Source organism: Pleurodeles waltl, chromosome 3_2, assembly GCF_031143425.1.
Source record: "Pleurodeles waltl isolate 20211129_DDA chromosome 3_2, aPleWal1.hap1.20221129, whole genome shotgun sequence".
Lineage (NCBI taxonomy): Eukaryota > Metazoa > Chordata > Amphibia > Caudata > Salamandridae > Pleurodeles > Pleurodeles waltl.
In genome coordinates, this window is record NC_090441.1 from 455,230 (window position 1) to 476,210 (window position 20,981).

Genomic DNA, 20,981 nt, shown 5'->3' on the forward strand with positions numbered 1-20,981 from the left:
GGCCTTCTCTTGGATACTGGCGTCATGGAGGCGTGCTGATAGGGTGTGGTGGCAGACCGTGTCAAAGGCTGCTGATAGGTCCAGGAGGATGAGGGCGGCTGTTTCTCCTTTGACCATCACGGTCCGGATGTCGTCAGTGGCGGTGATGAGGGCGGTCTCGGCGCTGTGGTTACTGCAAAAAACGGATTGGGAAGGGTCCAGTATGTTGTTGACTTCGAGGTAGCGGGTCAGCTGTTTGTTGACAATCTTCTCTGTCACTTTCGCCGGGAAAGGGAGCTGGGAGTTGGGCCAGATGTTCTTGAGGTCCTTGGGGCCCGCCTTGGGCTTCTTCAGAAGGGCGTTGATCTCCGCGTGCTTCCAGCTTTCTGGGAAGGTTGCTGTTTTGAAGGAACAGTTGATTGTTTTCCGGAGGTGGGGCGCGATGGCTGTGCTGGCTTTGTTGAAGATGTGGTGAGGGCAGGGGTCCGATGGGGATCCTGAGTGGATGGAGTTCATGGTTTTGATGGTGTCTTCGTCGCTGACGCTGGACCAGACGGTCAGGCGACTGGTGCGAGTGGTAGTCGCAGGGGTGGTGGACTCGGTGGTGGGTGCGGGGGGGGTCAGGGTTGAAGCTGTCGTGGATGTCGGTGATCTTGCGGTGGAAGAAGGTGGCAAGGGAGTCGCACAGGTCTTGAGATGGCGGGATGTCATTGGTGATGGAGCTGGGGTTGGAGAGTTCTTTCACAATGCTGAAGAGCTCTTTGGTGTTGTGTGCGTTGTCTAGGCGGTCCTTGAAGGTGGTCTTCTTGGCGGTCCTGATGAGTTGGTGATGTCTGTGGGTGGCACTCTTGAAGGCTGTGTGGTTGTCTGGTGTTCGGTCGTGGAGCCATTTCTTCTCCAGCTTCCGACAGGTGTGCTTGGAGATCTGGAGGTCCTCGGTGAACCAGGCGGCTTTCTTGTTGGTGTGGTTGGTTGTAGAGGTCTTGAGAGGGGCGAGGGTGTTGGCGCAGTCGTTGATCCACTGTGTGAGGTTGGTCGCGGCGGTGTCTGGGTCGGTGGGTGGTCTCAGGGCCAGGGCGGTAGTCAGTTGGTCCTCGGCGACATTGCCCCAGCAGCGGCGTTGTAGCTGTTGGGTGTGGTGGTGTGTGGTGGGTTTTCTGAAGGTGAAGTGGACGCATCTGTGGTTGGTCCAGTGTGGTTCGGTGGTGTGGTTGAAGGAGACATGGGTGCTTGCAGAGAAGATGGGGTTGAGCGTGTGTCCAGCAGCGTGAGTGGGTGTTGTTACGAGCTGTTTGAGTTAGAGGTTGTCGATCAGGGCAGTGGAGTTGGCGTCGTTGTTGTTCTCGAGGTGGAAGTTCAGGTCCCCAAGGAGGATGAAGTCCATGGAAGCGAGGGCGTGGGTGCTGATGAGGTCGGCGATGGTGTCACTGAACTGTGGGTGGGGTCCGGGAGGTCTGTAGATGAGAGTTCCTCTGAGGGTGGTGTTGGGGTCGGTGTGGATCTGGAAGTGCATGTGTTCGGCGGTGGTGAGGGTGTCATCGGTGTTTGTTGAGATTTTGATGGAGTCTTTGTGGATGATGGCGATTCCTCCTCCCACTCCGTTGGTGCAGTCTCTGCGGGAGATCTTGTAGCCCTGTGGGATGGCTATGGCGATGTCTGGTGCTGAGTTGGCGTTCAGCCAGGTCTCCGTCAGGAAGGCGATGTCGGGTGCAGTGGAGTCTAGGAGGTCCCAAAGTTCGATGGCGTGCTTGTGAGCGGAGCGGGAGTTGAGGAGGATGCAGTGGAGGTGGTTGGGTTCTCTGGCTGGTGGTGTGGAGGGTTGGATGCTGGTGAATCTGCAGTTCCGGCAGGTGAAAGGCCCCTGGGTGCGTTTCGGGGTGGCCTGGTAGCAGGGGTGGTCTCGTCTGGTGTTGAGGGCGTGGAGGGTGCTTGCATCGTAGTGCAGTCTGGCGTTGCGGGGGGTGCGGGTTCCAGGGGTTCTGGTGCTGAGTGCGGTCCAGGCACAGACGGGCTTGCCTTAGGCACTCCATATGAGGGCAGAGGGAGGGAGGAGCAGCTGGGAGGTGGGAGCGGGGCGGCCAATGGGAGTGAAGGGGGCGGGGCAGCAGGGGCTCATCGGCGAGGGAAAAACCTGGGGAAAAAATGGCGGGAAAAGACGGCGGGAGAGGGACAACAGAGCACAGGGGTACAGAAAGCAAAACACAAGGGCACAGAATGAAAAAACGAAGTGGCACAGAAGCCAAGCGCAGGGGTACAATAAAAAGGGAGCGAGTAGTCAAGCGGCAAAAGCGGCAACGGAGGTTCAACCCACAGGGGGCTGCGTGACAGATGGGGGGGGGGGGGAGCGACCTACCTGGTGACCGGGTCAAAGGTCGCTTTAAGGCATCGGTATCGATTTAGAGAATCATGCCTGGTTCGCCTTGACCTTACCCGACTAAGAAGCTGGCTGCCCACAAGACTAGGTGCCAAAGGGGGCACCAGAGTCTTCCACTCTCAAAAAATTAGGAGTACATGGCAGGTTTCTGTCAGTTGTTGTAATATCCTCTCATACGGGGCTAGGGCATAGGGTCCGCCTTATGTATGTACATGTCCACCACGTCACAGAACTTCTCGTCCAGTGGGAAGTAGTGGACCTGCTCCTTTTCCATGAAGAAGGCTTCATTAACCTGCATGTCGGGTGATTTGGGCGCTGGGGTTACCAGGCGCAATTCAGTACAGCAGTTCCTGATGAAAAACAGGGTCACCCTGGGACACTTAATATGCTTTTGGAATGCATCGGAAGTGTCCTAAATTAGTCACTGCAAGTGCTAACCAATTACCGACCCGGGTTGGGCGTCCAAAGTGCGATATAATCTATGCCTTTGCGCAGTCCAGACCTTGGAGAATAGGACGTCACTCTCCACGACCAGCAGGCTATCACCATGGGCTCTGCTATGGGCCGCCGACCCCTTGCTGAACAAAGTGGAAACGTGCACCACCAGTCAGAGAGCTAGAGAGCAGCGCGTCTGAGACATTTGTGCGCTCTTCAGAGGCCGGTGGGAAGAACCGCATGCTGTGGCCTGATTAACAGATATATCAGCAATACATGGATAAGGAGCGGAAAATGGTCCCACGAGTAGAGGCTGTGAAGAAAAGCGCAGTAATACAGGACACAATGAGAAAAAAAAACCACAATAGTACAAAATAAAGCCATAATCCATTTGAAGAACTGAAGACCTGGCCTAATGGCTGTGGAGCAACGAAGAAAGAAGGAGAGCAAACTTAGACAAAGGACTATATTGCATTGGGTGCACCTAATTGGATGTTCTGATTGATGTTGTTTTTCATTCTACTTTCCTTGATGTTCCTGGGAAAGGTTTTTTTTTTTTTTACATTAATGTTACCTTGTGGCTTCCATTTGAATAAAGTGAAGAAGGAACAGCATAATCCTCATCGGCCCTGACATAAAATCACAACATCAGTTTAAGTGCCATTCCTGATACACCCCAACATTCACTAAGTTTGCTGAGCCAGATGGTTTAATCGACAATGTCTGCTTTAAATTGTTGAATATTGTTTTGTTGAATTGTTGAACACAAAATGCATGCTGTCACTCGTCAAGGGTGACAAGGAGGAATTTTCTGTTATTTGCCAACGCTGTTTCTGTACATCCAAATGGTCTGGCAATCTTTCAGAACGAGATTATTTTCCACTTTATTTTGAACTTTTCTGGTGACTTCTCTTGCCAAACCTTTGTTTGGAAATGGGAGGTGTGCAGTTTGGCAGAGTTGAAATATCGAGTCAAATCAGGGTTTAGAAAGCACAGCTACTCACCCTTATGGGTCTGAAGGCGCTAGAGACTTAATACACAAAAGAGAGTATAAAATATGAAAATCATAATTGTAAATAATTTCATATAGTTAGTTGGTGAAAGTGTACATGCCATGTACAAGTTTGTGTGTGGGAGAGGGGGAAGTGATTTCATGTATCAGGGATTCAGGAAGTGAACCACTTTGAAGTAATGCATTAATGATGTTTGCTATGGGAGGTTTAAGGCTTTGTTTTTGTGCCCATATGTGTAACTCCATCTTCCAGCATGAGTTCAAAGGATGAGAAACACGATGGAAAGCGTTGGCATTAAGATGCTGATAAGGATAATAATACTACTAATAATAGTACTAATAATGATATAATACAGAAAGTATTAATAGAACTTGGCTCTGAAAAAGTCTATCAGATCCTCACACTGTTGTTGTGACATGTTGGATGAGTTCTTCAGTGCTTGAAGAGTGTGCTCGACCCTAAAAAGGGAGAGATGTAATACTTTTCACAAAATGTCCAAAGCACTCTGTCCCTGCTGTAATCACTGTATGGGGAAGGAAGGCAGAAAGTTGGCGGGGGAGATCACCCTAAAGCTAACAGGTCTAACACTGCTGAAAAGAAAGGTTTCCATGTGTGTGCTCCTTACTGATTTGTTGGTTGCATGAGATCGTGGAGTAGATGAATCAGGTGTGTTTGACCTCTTTCATCAATATAAATCCTTTATTGTAAAACATTCCTTGTCAGCGTCCGTAATCCTCTTTACCATAACTGTGGGCCAGACTCGGAAGTGGGACAGTCTCTGTACTCTCTAGTGGTACTAACTCTGTAGCTGCTCACACATGCCCATCCAAACACCCTTTGTAGTAGTCTCTAACGCAAGAATAAATATATTTGGCTTTTGTCTTTATTCACTTTCTCATGGCACCGTACAAACAGCCTTGTACTAAAAAGGAAACTGTCAGAAGTGCATGACATCAGGCGGTTCCTTCTTCATGAATTGGCATTGGTACAAGAAATTTGCAATTATTGTATTTTTTTTTGGGATGCAAGTGTTGCGTCTGTTTATCACATTTTCCTAATTTTCAGCATTACTATAGGTTGTGTGAAAATTGTATGTGATGTCACATAATCTTACCAGCATTCACCTGCAAGATTGGGAAAATGTGCTACTTTTGTTTCCTTCAGCAATTTTCACACCTTTGGTTAACATTCGCGTCCCAAATCCCCCCACCCTCCTCAAAAAAACTTCAATATTTCCATTAATTTTTGTGACAGAAATAGGTAAACCAATCTTTGTTCTGATCAGTGCAAGAATGGTTGCTGAAGGTAGGAAATTATGTTTAGTAGCGCCCGAAAACAAGAATATTGTCAGACAAGTCCACTCTTAAATCAGAAATGAACATTTTTTTGGAGAATGCATGATGCCGGATGCTTGAATGTTCCAATTCTGGCCACTCATTGGGAAATGTACTTTGTCTCAGGATGGACAGCCATTATGTAAATAAAATAAGTGGTTTAGTGTTTCTAAGATTCCTTATTTCTTATTTTCCTTTCATTGACAGTACGTTTATTGATACAAATACAAATCTGCTTAATAAAATGTATTGAAGCTTATGAACCTGCAAATTAGCTATTCTTTTCCACGATCTGTGTACGAGTATAATAAAGTTTTGACTTTGTGCTTCATTTTGTATCTAAACGTGCGTTACAGATGCATGCACATACACAATTCAGTGTTGTATTAAATGTGGTGTTTCACAATATATATTTGTTTTGTGGTATATCTTAAAGGAAATAGTTTTGACTTGTTGCTGTAATTTGGACTTCTTGTGATCTTCATTTGCAGGAGGATTTCTGTCTGATGCTGGGTGGTACAGTGACGCAGAAAAGGTTTTCCTTTCTTGCCTTCAATTATGTACACTACACGATGAAATGCTACATTGGTTTCGTGCAGTGGAGTGCTGTGTACGGTAGGTGATACAACATTTTCATGTCCTCTAAAGTGATCACTCTGGTCATTTAACAGGGACAAAACCATGGTAATGATACATTGTTACAAGTACTCCTCTTGGTACCCGGAAAAATGAATGACCGCAGATAGATGTAAATATAGATACTAAAAATATAATGATGTGTTGATGGATTTAATCTCTTTACAAATATATAGTATGTATAATGAGAAGGAATGGAAGTAAAGAGAATGTTGGAGTGATTATTTGATGCTTCAGGACCAACCCCGGCATCTTTATTTGAAGTTCTTGGTCATTCTGTTTTTCTATACCTTATATGTTTTACACTGTTTAACTCGCTGAATACACAAGGCCTTGAGGCAGTATGACCAATTTAAGTGTTCAAGCGGGATGAAGAAGGAAAGCTTGTTTGGTTGTTGACCTTTGCATGGTTACCTTATGTCCATAGTGTAGGAAGCTGGCCTGGTGTGTGGTGGATAACTGTGATACCTCCATCTTATACCAGGTCCAGGGTTCCCCTATCAGTGAAATCTCTCGAGGTACCCATGGATGAGCAGCCAAGGCTTATCAAAGCATGCAATACCACTGTAGTCACACAACACTTACACACATGAATGAAAACACTAATTGTTACAAAAATAAAGGTACTTTATTTTAGGGACACAGTTACTAAACTACTAGATAGGCAATACTCCAATAGAAGGTACGTAAACACACTGTGTACAGTAGCAATCAGAAATTGGCATACAAAGTGATAGAAAACAGTGCAAATAGTAACAGACAATAGTGACCCTAGGAGGAGCCCAAACAATTTACTAAGAAAAAAATGGGATGCAAATGCAGGGCCCCCACCGAGGTAAGTGGAATCTGTAGAGGGGAGCAGGAGGAACTAGAAAACCCCAAAGGTAAGTACCACAATGCCACCAGAGTCCAGGGAGAAGGAGGAAGTTATTGGATTTTCCCCAAACCACCAAAAGGGCTGAAAAGAAGGACATTGCAACACCCAGACAAGACTGCAAGAAACCAGCGGTGGATTCCTGAAGAGGAAGACCTGGAAAAAAGGTGACCAAGTCCAGAAGGCGCAGAAGTGTCCCATGGTGGCAGGAGCCAATACTGACCCGCCTATGGTTGCAGGAGTTGGTTGATGGTAGGACAAACACAGCCAGCAATGCAGCCCTGTAGCCGGTGAAGAGTTCCTGGAGGATGGAATCGATATCACACACCAAATGGAAGATTAGAGTCTGTCTGTTGCGTGGAAAAGCCACCCACAAGCCTTGGTAAAAGCAAGAGTCACGGTAGAGGGAAAGTGGAGCTGCCGGGGACCACCAATGTCCAGGAGGACTCTGCCCATTGGGGGTGGGGGGGGTCACAGGGGACCCTCAGCAATGCAGAGAGTCTGCAAAAGAAAAGGCAGCCTCCACAGGAGACCCACTGGAAGAGGACCCACATGTCACAGAGGAGCCCAAGCAGCACAACTGAAGAAGGGTCCCATGCGGTTGCATCACAGGGAACAGTACTAGGGGCTGGGACTACAGGGAGCCTGAAGATCCCTTGGAGAAGATGTAAACAATCCTTGGTAGTTGCAGGAGAGGCGGTGCATGGGATTATTGTCCTGCGTAGGAAGGCAAGGGCTTACCTCTACCAAAGTTGGACAGCTGGCAGAGAGGACCAAGGGGACCACTCCAGACCACCACCCATGATGCAAGATCCACGCAGCCAGTTGTTGCAGTTGGTGCCTGCAGATGCAAGGGAGTGACTCCTTCACCCCAAGGGAGATTCCTTCTTCCTTCTCATGCAGACTGAAGACTTGCCGCGACAGAGGATGCACAGCCGGGCAAATGTTGCAGAAGCTGGAAGGAGAAATGGAAACAATGTTGCAGGCAGAGTCTTCGTCATGGGTGCAGATTGTCGGTTCCTGGAGGATCCATTCGCAGTTCCAGTGACCAGAAGTCGAAATAAAGGTTGAAGAGTCATGCTGGGACCTTGCAAGCCGAATCTAAGGACCTCCTATCAGGAGGGGGCTCTGAAGTTACCTACCTGATCTGACCACTCAGATGCTCCCAGAGGCCTCTGCCCACCTTGGATTCAAGATGACAGAATCAAGAAGCCCTCTGGATGAGCTCTGCCCCCCCCCCCCCGATTCATTGTCCAGCTTTGTGCCAGAGCAGGGACTTGAGGTAGCTGAACCGGTGCAGACTGGTTTATGCAAGGAGGGCACCCAATGTGCCCTTCAAAGCATACCAGTGGCTTGGGTAGACTACCTCTCCCAAGCCATGTAACACCTATTTCCAAAGGGAGAGGGTGTTATCCCCCTCTCCCAAAGGAAATCTTTTGTTCTGCCTTCCCGGGCTTGTGCTGGTCAAGCAGCAGGAGGGCAGAAACCTGTCTGAGGGGTGGCAGTAGCTTGGGCTGCCCGTAAAACCCCAGAAAGCTGGTAGGAGCAGTGCTGGGGGTCCTGTAAGGAGGCCCCAGAGTGCATGGAATCACACACCCAATACTGGCAGCAGTATTGGGGTATGAATCTGACATGTGTGATACCAAACATGCCTAGGTTCAGAGTTACAATTATGTAGCTGGACATAGGTAGTGACGTATGTCCAATGTACGTGTAAAATGGCGTCCCTGCACTCACCAAGTTCAGGAAAATGGAGCTGGAGTTCGTGGGGGCACCTCTGCTCATGCAGGGGTGTGCTCACACACCGGTAACTGCACCGTTCCCTCTGGGCTAGGAGGGCCTACCATAGTAGTGACTTACAGTGATCATCTGTAGCTAAAAGGGTGCATGCATCCTTTTACACAGGCTGCAATGGCAGGCCTGCAGATACACTTTGCATGGGCTCCCCTTTGGTGGCATAATACATACTGCAGCCCATGGGGGACCTCTGGTACCCCAATTCCCTGGGTCCAGTATATTAGGGACTTGGATATGGGGGCACCAGTAGGCCAAATGTGGAATGTGTGTGGTCCAAGCAATCAAGTTTAAAAGAAGAGAGCATAGTCACTGGGGTCCTGGTTTGCGGTATCCCAGTGAACACAGTCAAAAACACACTGACATCAGGCAAAAAGTGGGGGTAACCATGCTAAAAAGAGGGTACTTTCCTACCTATAGTCTTTCAGAAAATTCATTATTTCTTTGAATTTTAATTTCTATTTCCAGAAAAGCCAGTTTGTATTTAATACAGGCATAAAGCGTATAATACATGCTATTAATGCATGAAAACAAAAGTTGTTTAGAAATGCATCATTTGCAAACTACATAGAACAGTTGTATTTCTATATTTTGGGACCAGCACCTTTCAAGATAAATTGTTTTTGTTTACTATAGGAGTGTGTGTGTGTTTGATTCATCAGTTTCCTATGAGAATTTGTAAGACAGATGGATTGTTTTTATGGTCTGGCTTGACAGCCAAACTGTCACCTGATAATTGTATGAATATCATCAAAAGGGGGCTTTGGCTCCGCCCACATGTTGAGAGCCAGGAGTACATGTTTTGTGTGGACATATGTTTTGTGCTTCCAGAAAAAAGGGATTGACCTACACGCTTCTATGATTTTTTTTTTTTTTTAATGTATCCAGTTTGAACTTTCCTGGACACACACATGCCATGGCACTGCTGTTAAGGGGTTTTAGATAGCTAGATAATTTAATACTTTTTCCTCTGGGAGCAGCACAGATGGAAGAAGATCAGTCATTAACAGAAATGGATTTGTAGGTCTGGCTTGGCAGGTTATTCATAAGCTAGCCCTATTGGCATTGTCTATGGCTGTTAACCTTGGTGTGTTACCTTTTATTATTTGTCTATTACTAAAAATTATAAAATTATTATGATTTAAGTCCTACATTCAGGTTGTCTGAAAACAAATCCCATTACTTGAAGTTTTCAAATGAAGCAATGATTAAATCAATCAACATGGAAATATTGAAAGTGATTGATTTTGGATTGATTATTCTTATACTTTAGGGTATTTAGAGAGCACGGCATTCACCAGACGTTACTAGATGCTAAAATAACTGCAGAAGTAAATGCAGTGTAAATATGCTCGTTATTGGTTAAAGGTGAATCTTAAGAGATTTTCTGAATGAGGTCAGAGGGGATGGACTTCTAAAGGTACGTGGAGGAACATTCCAAGTTCTAGCAGCTGTAGTGGAAAAGCTGTCCCTGAATGTTGTTGTACAGGACTTAGGGAGTGGTAAAAGGGAATTTTGCCCCAAACCTCTTACACCCACCTCTGCCTCCACTGAGCACTTTTTGGCTATTTGGAGTAGCTTGCGCTTAGGGCTACATAGTTTTTTCCACGTAAAGTATCCATGCCAAATTTGCTTTCTTTTTTACAACCATCCTGGGTATTACAATGGTATCCAGGGTTTGTGCATCCCTCTGGAGGGGACTGAGAAGATAGGCAAAATATATCTAAATAATGAGTTTTTATATGTTCTTTTTTTTTAATCCTAAAAAGGTCATTAACAAATGATTTGCTGTGCTAAAGTCGCCATCTTCTTAGCTTTCAGGATCAAGCAGAGTGAAGTAATAAAGCCTAATTCTTTACCTCAGTTTTGACATTTTTCAAAGAGGTAACCAAGTTTTCCTATTTTTTTGTGCTTTCAACATACTTCCAGCTTTTGGTGGAAACCAGCGGCTGGAACCCATGGGTAACCCAGCAAAGCTATACATTTCCTTCTGAAAAGTAGACAAAAGTCAGACTTCAGCAAGAATCATATGTGCAGATCCCTTAATATTTTCCCAAAGAAAGTAGCTGTTATAAAGCATTTGCAAAGCAGTAGGTCTCACATTTGCTTGAGCTACAGCTATTGGTGTTGTAAATGCATAGCTAGACTCTTCTTGCCAGATAAATTGGTGGTCCTCTCTGCCACATATTTCCAGTGGCCCTACATATAACTAAGCACTTCCATTTACCTTCTTCTATCTGCAGCAAAAAGTGAAAATGTTGCTATTTTTTTTATAGTATCATTTATTAAGAGCAGACAGTTGAGGAAGCGGGAGGGGTGCATCTATGTGTTTATCATTCGTCACAAGCCGACTGGATTACGGAAACACCCTATACGCAGGAACCACCACCAAGCTACAGAATCGTCTCCAGCGAATACAGAACGCCTCCGCACGCCTCATCCTTGACATACCGTGCCACAGCCACATATCCGCACACCTGAAGCACCTGCACTGGCTACCCGTCAACAAGAGGATCACCTTTAGGCTCCTCACCCACGCACACAAAGCCCTCCACAATAAGGGCCCCGAATACCTCAACAGACGCCTCTCATTCTACACGCCCACACGCCAGCCTCGCTCTCGCCACGGTCCCTCGCATCCGCAGAACCACTGCTGGAGTCAAATCCTTCTCCTATCTGGCAGCCAAGACCTGGAATTCCTTCTTCCCCGTTCACCTGAGAACCACCCAGGACCACCTCGCATTCAGGAGACGCCTAAAGACCTGGTTCTTTGAGCTGTAGTAAAATCCCCCCCCCCCCAGCGCCTTGAGACCCTCACTGGTGAGTAGCGCGCCCTATAAATGGATTGATTGATCATTATCAGACTTATCTGTGGGATGGTTTAGCAGCCATCTGTGCCAACAAATGTCTGCATGGAGGATCGGGTGGATTCCACTTGAAACTAGCACAGCCCAGATAAGAAGCAGGTGGCATTTGAAACTAAGTAATTAACAGAAAACAGTACATTCCTGCAGCTCTCCCAACACACAAACCTCACACTGTGACCCTTTCTACCACGCCAAGTGTTTCTGCACATATAAACATAAATCCCCGTCACAGAAACTAAGTATTACATCTAGACTACACTACAGAGTGTGGAGGAAGCTGACTGACCCTGCACAGCAACACTAGCACAGAAACACTATCGGGCAAGTCTCTCAGGCACTGGATGTCTGAAGAACATGCTGCTTAAATCCAGGCAACATGTATAAATGTGTAAATATGTAGTGTGTATTAACAAGTCCGGAAGCACTGGGCCACTGATCATGGGATTACCAGTCACCCATATGTAACTTGTATGGGGTAAAGAAATAAAATGCTTCTGGACTGAGTACCGACCTAGGGTCCATAGCGTAGAATGAACCCCGTCTTTGTAATCTCAGGACAGTTCTTTGGGAGAGAGATGAGGCGCCAGGCAGGGTTGATGCGTCATCACAAGAAAGGCACCTTGTTGTTTTTTAGCAAAAGGTTTCCACAAGGACAGCTAGCTTCTCTGTCTGAATTACTAACGGCCTTGGCCTTGGGAGAAGGTCCGCGAGGATCGGTGAGTGCTCTGCACCGACCTCAGGACAAAGCCCTTGGGGTGTGTCATTGTTCAGCTTTAAGGAAAAGGCATGCAGGAGCTGCGGAGAAAATTAATGTCTGGTTTAAAAAAAAAAAAAAATTACGTCACGACCGCTAGAGGCTTCCTGACCGTGCTGTGTAAGGAAACTTATAACACATATCCCTGACATGGAGAAACTGCCATCTGTTTGGGACATTGAGTGTGATCGAGTTCGCGCGATGTAAAACTTGAAAGCACTGTGGAGCGTAGGAGAGACTAAATAATGTGAAGTAACTGATAGTCCTGCAAATCGCTTCAATACTGCTGATCGAGTTCACGCTGTGTAAGACTTGAAAGTACCATGGAGCGCAAAGGGTAGAGACAATATAAATTATAAAAAATAGTCCACTAACCGTACAGCATATCGGCAATCATGTAATTATCCATCTAACAAGGTCGGTCCTCAAGGCGATAACAAAGCAGCCTCAAGGTGGGACAAACGTGAAGCATTTACAAGTGACATCAAGGGTTTTTTGAAAGGCAAGCCCACGAACAAGTGAAAGTGATGGGCGTGAGATGGTCGTGGTTAAAAGTCCACAATACTGAAAACAGGTAAGAAGAGCTCACGCTCGACCCAGAAATGAGTAGGAAAAACTGCCCTTTGTGACAACATTTTCATCTATATTGTTTTGTCTCAGTGACCGATTTCCAAAAGATACATCCCGTTACGTCCACTAGACCCTTCTGGTTGCGGGGATGTAGAGGGGTTTGTAGGTTCTACAAGAACTGAAGGTGCGAAGAGCCAACCGCTAAGCTGCACCATACAGACCAATTCATTTAGTGAAATATGTAAAGTGATAAATGTGAATCAAGGAAACCTATGTATTTCTGAAAAGGGCACAAAATATGGAGTTTAGGAGCATTGCATTAGTACATCTCTGGATTTGTTTGGACCCGTGCTAGCATATGATTTAGAGGGTATGTTTCGAAATGCCTTCTTTCTTACACACTGGCTTACATTTGGAAGACAAAAATGCAGTGAAATCCAATTGGAAATAACAAAAGTTTTGCTATTCTGTGCCTCCACATGTCTTCTAATACAAATGATTTCTGATGGATACAACTACCTGTGGATTCCTCACCTAATGAATACTCCCATGGCGCCAGCATTCGACGGAAATCTTCTTACTAGTCTCTGCACGTCGACTAGGACGTCACTCTAGCCCACGCGACGCCGTCTGACGTCATACAGGCAATAAGAGGTCCTCGACGACGTGCGGACGTCAGTTCCCTTTTTTCCGTGCATTCGAAACGGTTATCTTCGAGGGAGCAACTGTTACTTTTGTGGTTACAGTGTATTTTTGCTGCGTAGTCTTTCGCTGTGGTAATAATGTCGCAGAGAAAGTCTGGATTCAAGCCTTGTCGTGAGTGTGGAGGCAAGATGTCGGTGACGGATCCTCATTCCGATTGCCTTTGGTGTTTGAGCTCCGACCACGACGTCTCGACTTGTGATTCATGCCAGCACATGAATCCAAAGGCCCTCAAGGAACGTGAGGCGAAGCTGTTTATGGCGAAATCGAGGGAGAAGCATCACAAGAAGTCTTCTTCTCCAAGACATCGGCGTCATCGAGACTCCCGGCGCCGTAGAGAATCTCGGCGTCATTCGAAGGAGACTCGTTCCAGGACTTCGGATCGGCGCCGAAGGACATGGGAGATCAGTCCCACGGTTACGCCGCATCCTTCGACGCCGTTGCCCTCTCCGGCGTCTCCAACTTCACCTGGACAGGCGTCGGTGATTGAGGTTTTGGAGCCTCAGGTGTTTTCTCCGGCGTTGCAGACGTCGAGGCCGGCGTCGGGGTCGCCTCCGAGACAGGCACCCCAGTATCCGGCTTTTCCCACCCCTGGAGCCGATAGTTCCGCATTCTTGAATGCGATGTATGCCATCTTCCAACAGATGGCTCCAGGGGGTGCTCCCGCTGGGCCTTTGGCCTTTTCATTGGGTGATCCTGCGCCTCTTCGGCCGGCACCCTTTATGCCCTTTCTCCCTTTTGGGAACGTGGGCTCGGCGCCAGTGTCGGCGCCGGTGGCCGCTCCGGTGGCTTCAGAAGGATTGGCCCCGGGGATTTCCATCCCGTCGACTTCGACGTCGGGATTTCGGCCTGTGACTCCGGTGGGTCCATCTGCTTCAGCTCCTCTTTCGTCGGCGCCGAAGTTACCTGTGGCGCCGGACGCGGCGTCAGTGGCTTCTGAAGATCGGCGCCGATCTTCGACTTCGGCGGAGGCATTGTCGACTCCGCGTATTGAACAACGGCTTCATTCGAGGAGACGTGCTCTCCGTGTATTAGAGGAGCAGGAGTACCAACGAGCCCTGGAGGAAGGAGAGCTAGAGGACTCGGGTGATGGGCTGCGTGGTCTGGAGTCGGCCAGTGGGCTGGACACTTCCCCTGAGTGGGATCTTTCGTCCCCGGGAGAATACACTGAGGAGGCTGCTTCCTTTCATGCAGTGGTACGGAAGGCAGCTAGTTTTTTGGACCTGCCTTTGCCGGTGGTGGAGGCTAAACAAAACCTTCTAACAGAGGTGCTACATCCGGCCTCAGCTGCGGCGGAGCCTCTTTTGCCATTTAATGACGCTCTGCTGGATCCGGTGTTAGAGGTGTGGAAGAGGCCGGCATATTCCCCAGCAGTTCACAGAGCCGTGGCCAGGAGGTATCGGGCGGCTCCGACTGACCCTGGTTTTCTATCTAGACACCCTACGCCGGAGAGCTTGGTGGTGCAGGCCTCCTGTTCATCCAAATCAGCGCCTGGTTCTTTCCCGACGGTGCCTGGGGACAGAGATTCTAAGAAACTAGAGGCGCAGTCCAAGAAGATTTTTTCGTCCTGCAGTCTGGCGTTAAAAGCCACCAATGCAACCTGTATCCTGGGGAGGTATATTCATGCTCTGATGGATGACATTTCCTCATCATTTACAGAGTTTCCCCAGGGTCTTTTGGATCTTGTTTCAAATGCCCAGGCTGCTGCGACCCAGATTATCCAGACGGGACTGGATACCACTGACTCGGTAGCCAGAGCAATGGGCACAACTGTGGTGGCAAGGAGACAGGCCTGGCTCCGTAACTCGGGCTTTTCTGCTGATGTACAGTCCACATTGTTGGATCTCCCGTTTGATGGGGACAAACTGTTTGGAGCCAAGGCTGATTCGGCCTTGGAACGTTTTAAGGAAAGCAGGGCCACGGCTAAGTCGTTAGGGCTCCAAGCTCCTTCTTCCACGGCCTCTTCCAGATTTTTCAGGAGGTTTCGTGGATTTGGGCGTGGCTCTTCCTCCTCTTCCTTTCGGGGAAGATATCAGCAACCTGCCTCTTCCCATCCCTATAGATCTTTTAGGGGGAGAGGTAGGGTCCGCACCAGAGGAGCCTCTCAGCAGCACTCTGCCTCTTCCTCATCCTCTGGCGGGGTGCAGCAGGGGAAGCAGCCTTAGGCTTCCACCATTTCCCACTCACTCCTCTCCTGTAGGGGGAAGATTACAGCATTTTCTCACCAAATGGAAGACTGTTACAACGGACACTTGGGTTCTCAGTATTGTGGGAAAAGGCTACACCCTTCCCTTTCGGGAGTTCCCGCCCCTCATCCCGCCCCGTCCTTCTTATTGTTCAGAAGAACACCTCCTGTTGCTAGAACAGGAGGTACAAGCCCTCCTTTCAAAGAGCGCAGTGGAGTTGGTCCCAGAGCAGGAAAGGGGTCGAGGATGTTACTCAAGGTATTTCCTGATTCCCAAGAAGGATGGTCGTTTGAGACCAATCCTGGACCTGAGGATCTTGAATTGGTTCCTCAAGCAGGAAAAGTTCAAGATGCTGACCCTAGCACAGGTGCTCTTGGCGTTGAACAAGGAAGACTGGATGGTGTCTGTCGACTTGCAGGATGCTTACTTTCATATTCCGATACTCAAGTCACACAGGAAGTATCTCCGGTTTGTGGTGGGATCGCAGCACTATCAGTTTGCGGTCCTTCCGTTTGGTCTTACTTCAGCACCTCGAGTCTTCACGAAGGTGATGTCGGTGGTTGCGGCGGAGCTCAGAAGGAAGGGGATAGCAGTATTCCCTTACTTGGACGACTGGTTGATCAAAGCCAAGTCCCCGGAGCTTGTGTCGCATCATCTGCAGTCAACAACCCAGTTGTTGTTCGACCTGGGTTTTTCGGTGAACGAGCCCAAATCTCACCTAGAGCCCTCTCAGCGCCTCCTGTTGATAGGGGCAGTACTGGATACAACATTGGGTCGGGCCTTTCCTCCGCCTCAGCGGATTCAAGATATTCAGGATTTGGTTCCAATGTTTCGAAATGGAGCGGTAGTTCCAGTCCTCGAGGTCCTTCGTCTGCTCGGTCTGTTTGCCTCCTGCATTCTGTTGGTCACGCATGCTCGCTGGCACATGAGGGCTCTTCAGTGGTGCCTCCGAAGGCAGTGGTCTCAACACAAAGGGGATCTAGAGAGTACTGTCAAGATCTCCAGAGATGCTGCTGTGGATTTGAAGTGGTGGATTGCAAGCAACAATCTTTCACAAGGAAAGCCGTTCCAGCAGTCGCCACCAGTGGCCACAGTCATAACGGATGCTTCCACTCTAGGGTGGGGAGCTCATCTGGGGGATCTGGAGATCAAAGGTCTTTGGTCTCCAGAGGAACAGATGTTTCACATCAATCTGTTAGAGTTACGGGCTGTACGTCTGGCTCTCAAGGCCTTCCTCCCTTCCCTTCGTGGTCAGTCGGTACAGGTCCTAACAGACAATACTACCACGATGTGGTACATAAACAAGCAGGGAGGAGTGGGGTCGTACCTTCTCTGCAGAGAAGCTCTTCGACTATGGTCCTGGGCAAAGGACCATCAGATTTGCTTGATAGCAAACCATCTGGCCGGAGTCTTGAACGTGCGTGCGGACAGTCTCAGTCGCCATTTCTCGGCAGACCACGAGTGGCGTCTCCATCCAGATCAAGTCCGTTTAATCTTCCAGAGGTGGGGGTTTCCTCGGGTAGATCTGTTTGCCACTCGAGAGAACGCGCATTGTCCGTTATTCTGCAGCCTCCAGTATCCGATGCAGGGAACGTTGGGGGACGCGTTTCAAATAACCTGGTGCGGCCAGTTGCTTTACGCGTTTCCTCCCATACCCTTGATTCCTCGAGTATTGAGGAAGATTCGCCAGGACCGGGCTCTAGTCATCCTAATAGCTCCGGATTGGCCAAGGAGGGTATGGTACTCCGACCTTCTCCAACTCTCAATGTGCCCTCCGCTCCGTCTCCCTTTCAGGGCAGACCTCCTCTCGCAGTCGCAGGGGCAGGTTCTACACCCCAACCTCCAGAGTCTGCACCTACATGCCTGGAGATTGAACGGGGCAACCTGAGTTCCTTCTCTCTCCCACCTGAGGTAGTGGATGTTATATTAGCGGCCAGGCGACACTCCACTAAATCTATCTACGCTAATAGATGGTCTAAATTTGTTGCGTGGTGTGGAGAGAGGCAGATTGATCCTTTGCATGCTCATCTATCGGACGTTTTGTCTTTTGCTCTGTCTCTAGCGCAGAAAGGTGGTGCAGTGGCTACCATTAAGGGTTATTTATCGGCCTTGTCAGCCTTCATATGTCTTCCAGACCAACCATCTTTATTTAAATCCCCTATTGTTATCAGATTCCTGAAAGGTCTTCTAAATAAATATCCTCCAAAGCCATTCGTAATGCCGCAATGGGATTTGTCCTTGGTCCTGACTTTCCTTATGGGGTCCCCTTTTGAACCTATGCATTCTTGCCCCTTAAGGTATTTGGTTTTAAAAACAGTCTTCCTGATAGCTATAACATCAGCAAGGAGAGTGAGTGAGTTGCAGGCCTTATCAGTAAAGCCCCCTTATACAACTTTTTATGGGGATAAGGTGGTGTTGAGGACCAAGGCTGCTTTCCTCCCGAAGGTTGTTTCACCCTTCCATTTGGCTCCGGCAATTACTTTGTCCACGTTCTATCCTCCGCCTCATCCTTCCAAAGAGGAAGAAAGACTGCACCGTCTGGACCCAAAGAGGGCGTTGAGCTTCTTTATTGATAGAACAAAGGATTTCAGGCTGGAAAATCAGCTGTTTATTGGATACGTGGGCAAGAGGAAAGGAAAGGCAGTCCACAAGAGAACACTATCCAGGTGGGTTGTTCTTTGCATTAAAATATGTTACGCTTTGGCAAAGAAGGATCCTCCTGAGGGCATTAGAGCTCATTCCACCAGAGCTAAGTCGGCCACTTCGGCCTTGGCCAGAGGTGTTCCTGTGGTCGACATCTGCAAGGCCGCAACTTGGTCGTCCCTTCACACTTTTGCAAAACATTACTGTTTGGATTCTGAGGTTAGAAGGGACGGCCATTTTGCACGGTCAGTGCTGCAGGATTTCTTGGTTTGACCATTTCGGCACCCACCACCGGGAGTGGTACTGCTTTGGGACTCTATTCATTAGGTGAGGAATCCACAGGTAGTTGTATCCATCAGAAGAACGAGTTACTTACCTTCGGTAACGACTTTTCTGGTGGATACATTAGCTACCTGTGGATTCCTCACGGTCCCACCCGCCTCCCCGTTGCCTTTCTGGTCTTACCAAGTAATCCTTGAGTGCGCTCCTCTTGGTCTTCGAGGGTGCAATAGATGTTGTGTATAATATATTTATATATGTATATATGTATATATCTTTGTGTATATACTTGATGTGTATATATATATTTTAAAAAGAGAGAGTTATATATATATATATAAAAAAGATTTATAGTTATTCATGCAATGTTGTGTATTTTTACAATGTAATGGGATGTTGCCTTGCTCTTTCAGTGCATTGCCTGGTTGTTCTCATGCACGTAAAAAATGATTGGTACTGACGTCTGCACGTCGTCGAGGACCTCTTATTGCCTGTATGACGTCAGACGGCGTCGCGTGGGCTAGAGTGACGTCCTCGTCGACGTGCAGAGACTAGTAAGAAGATTTCCGTCGAATGCTGGCGCCATGGGAGTATTTATTAGGTGAGGAATCCACAGGTACCTAATGTATCCACCAGAAAAGTCGTTACCGAAGGTAAGTAACTCGTTCATCCTACTTGTATGGGTAGGCCTAGTGCCCGCAACAGGAAACTGCCCAAAACGCAACATGGATACATCACACTTTTCCACTCAAAACGTACTTTTTTTTTTTTTGCAAAGTGGGTAGCTGTGTATTTTGGACTGTAGCTCAGCCGACACCTAGGAAAACCTAGCAAACTTGCACACTTTTGAAAACTGGGCCCCGGGGGAAGTCCAGGGTGGGGTGAGGTGTGGTTTTCACCTGGTTTATTTTTACCTAGAAAGCCTGTCAAACCTCAAACTTTGATTTTTTTTTTTTTTTTTGGGTTGTTTGTTTGGTGTTTTTTTTAAACACATTTCCCTCACATTTTTGTGATGGAAAGTTCTGGAATCTGCGGCGTTCCCACATGTCTCCAGAACACAGCCACACAAGTGGGCAACATTGTTACCGGCACAAGTGGGATAACGCTAGGTGGTAGGCATTTTGGGGATTCCTGTGGATTCTAGACACTTCATCACAGAAATATAAAGAAAATGCTTGATTTCAGGCAAAGTTTGAGGTTTGCAGGGTATTGTGGGGATAAATAAACCTTATGGGATCCACACACAAGGCACTGCACCCTGGAGTCCCCTGGTTGTCTAGTTTTCAAAAATGTCTGTGGTTTGTAGATTTGCATGGGTGGTGCCACAGCATGGCTCCACATACCTCAGCACCCCCTTTTGTTTATATTCCAACGGATCGCTTTAGGGCTTTTTGTGTTGTGGTCTCTTGGCCCACCCACAGAAGTGGAGTGCCATTCATTTTGGGAGACTTGTGGGAACTCATGGTGGTAGCTTGCTTAAAAGAACAGAGACTGAACACAATATTGAAACCAAGCCCACTGAAGGTGAGCTATAAAGCCTTGACAAGGCACCAACTGCTTTATAGGCCATTCACACACCATTCATGCCCCACACACAAGTCTTTCATACCACCAGCCACGGGTCCAGTCCAACACAACAGTCCAACACATCAGTGCAACCATTTGGAAAATCAAAAAGGCTGGCAGCGACCGCCGGACCTATTTGCCAGTGCTTGTTTTGTTATGGCTTATGCAAAATTCATTGTTGGGGGAGCCTGCAAGCCCAAAGTGGGTCGACCTGTGTCAGGAGGATCGACCCCCCTAACATTTGTTTTGGAAATGTGTGTTTTCCCAGGTGAAATATATTTAAAAAAGCTATTAGATGCTCCCTTATGTCAGAAGGGCCAATCTCAAAACACTATGCCGCCTTTTTTCCTTCACAAACTGAACCCGAATGTAATGCGCTTTACATGACCAGTTACATTACACAGTCATTTTGTTTTTTAATTGCTGATTTTCCTGCCATTACAGCTGCCTGCAACAAAGTACTTGCCATCGCCCCCCCCCTCCCAAGGGGGTCGACCCATATGCAGAAAGGGCTGACTTCCACTTAATAGCTTGTTGTGGCCAAAGAGGTTTTTTTGGGTCGGGGGGGGCTTGCTCGTGTGAGAAAATCCCACCGGACGTGGGAGCAGTTCTCCCAGCTGCTGTTTCTCCACTCCGGTGGGTGTTAGTGACGTTAGTATGTCTCAGGGTGCGCTGATGTTACAACTGGCCATGCAATAGGTGGGGGGCTGAAGCAGGGGGTATTCTGTTTTGCCCCCACCCCTTGGCCAATATTACAGGAAACCTGCGAAGTACCGGAGGCACCTTTAAAGCCCTCCATAGTGTCGGATAGTGGCTGACAGATGCACTGCCAAGGCTGCGTGGCAGTCAGCTACAGGCCAGACCTTAAATTAGATATAAATCAGCTACTCTTTTTGTCAGAATTGATTTCACCAGTATACATGCTTTGAGATTGACTCCACTGTAGACCTGTGTTAAGAAATGAATGACATTATT

The 20,981-nt window shown here is 47.8% G+C and overlaps 1 protein-coding gene across 2 annotated transcripts in view; it reads left to right on the forward strand.

Annotated features, from left to right (window-relative positions):
- Positions 1-20,981, forward strand: part of APPBP2 (amyloid beta precursor protein binding protein 2) — a 337,597-nt gene that overhangs the window by 157,334 nt on the left and 159,282 nt on the right. For both annotated transcript variants that reach the window (XM_069226533.1, XM_069226534.1), the window contains one exon: positions 5,627-5,750. In XM_069226533.1, the coding sequence (XP_069082634.1) occupies positions 5,627-5,750 (124 nt within the window). The remainder of the gene's footprint in view (positions 1-5,626; positions 5,751-20,981) is intronic.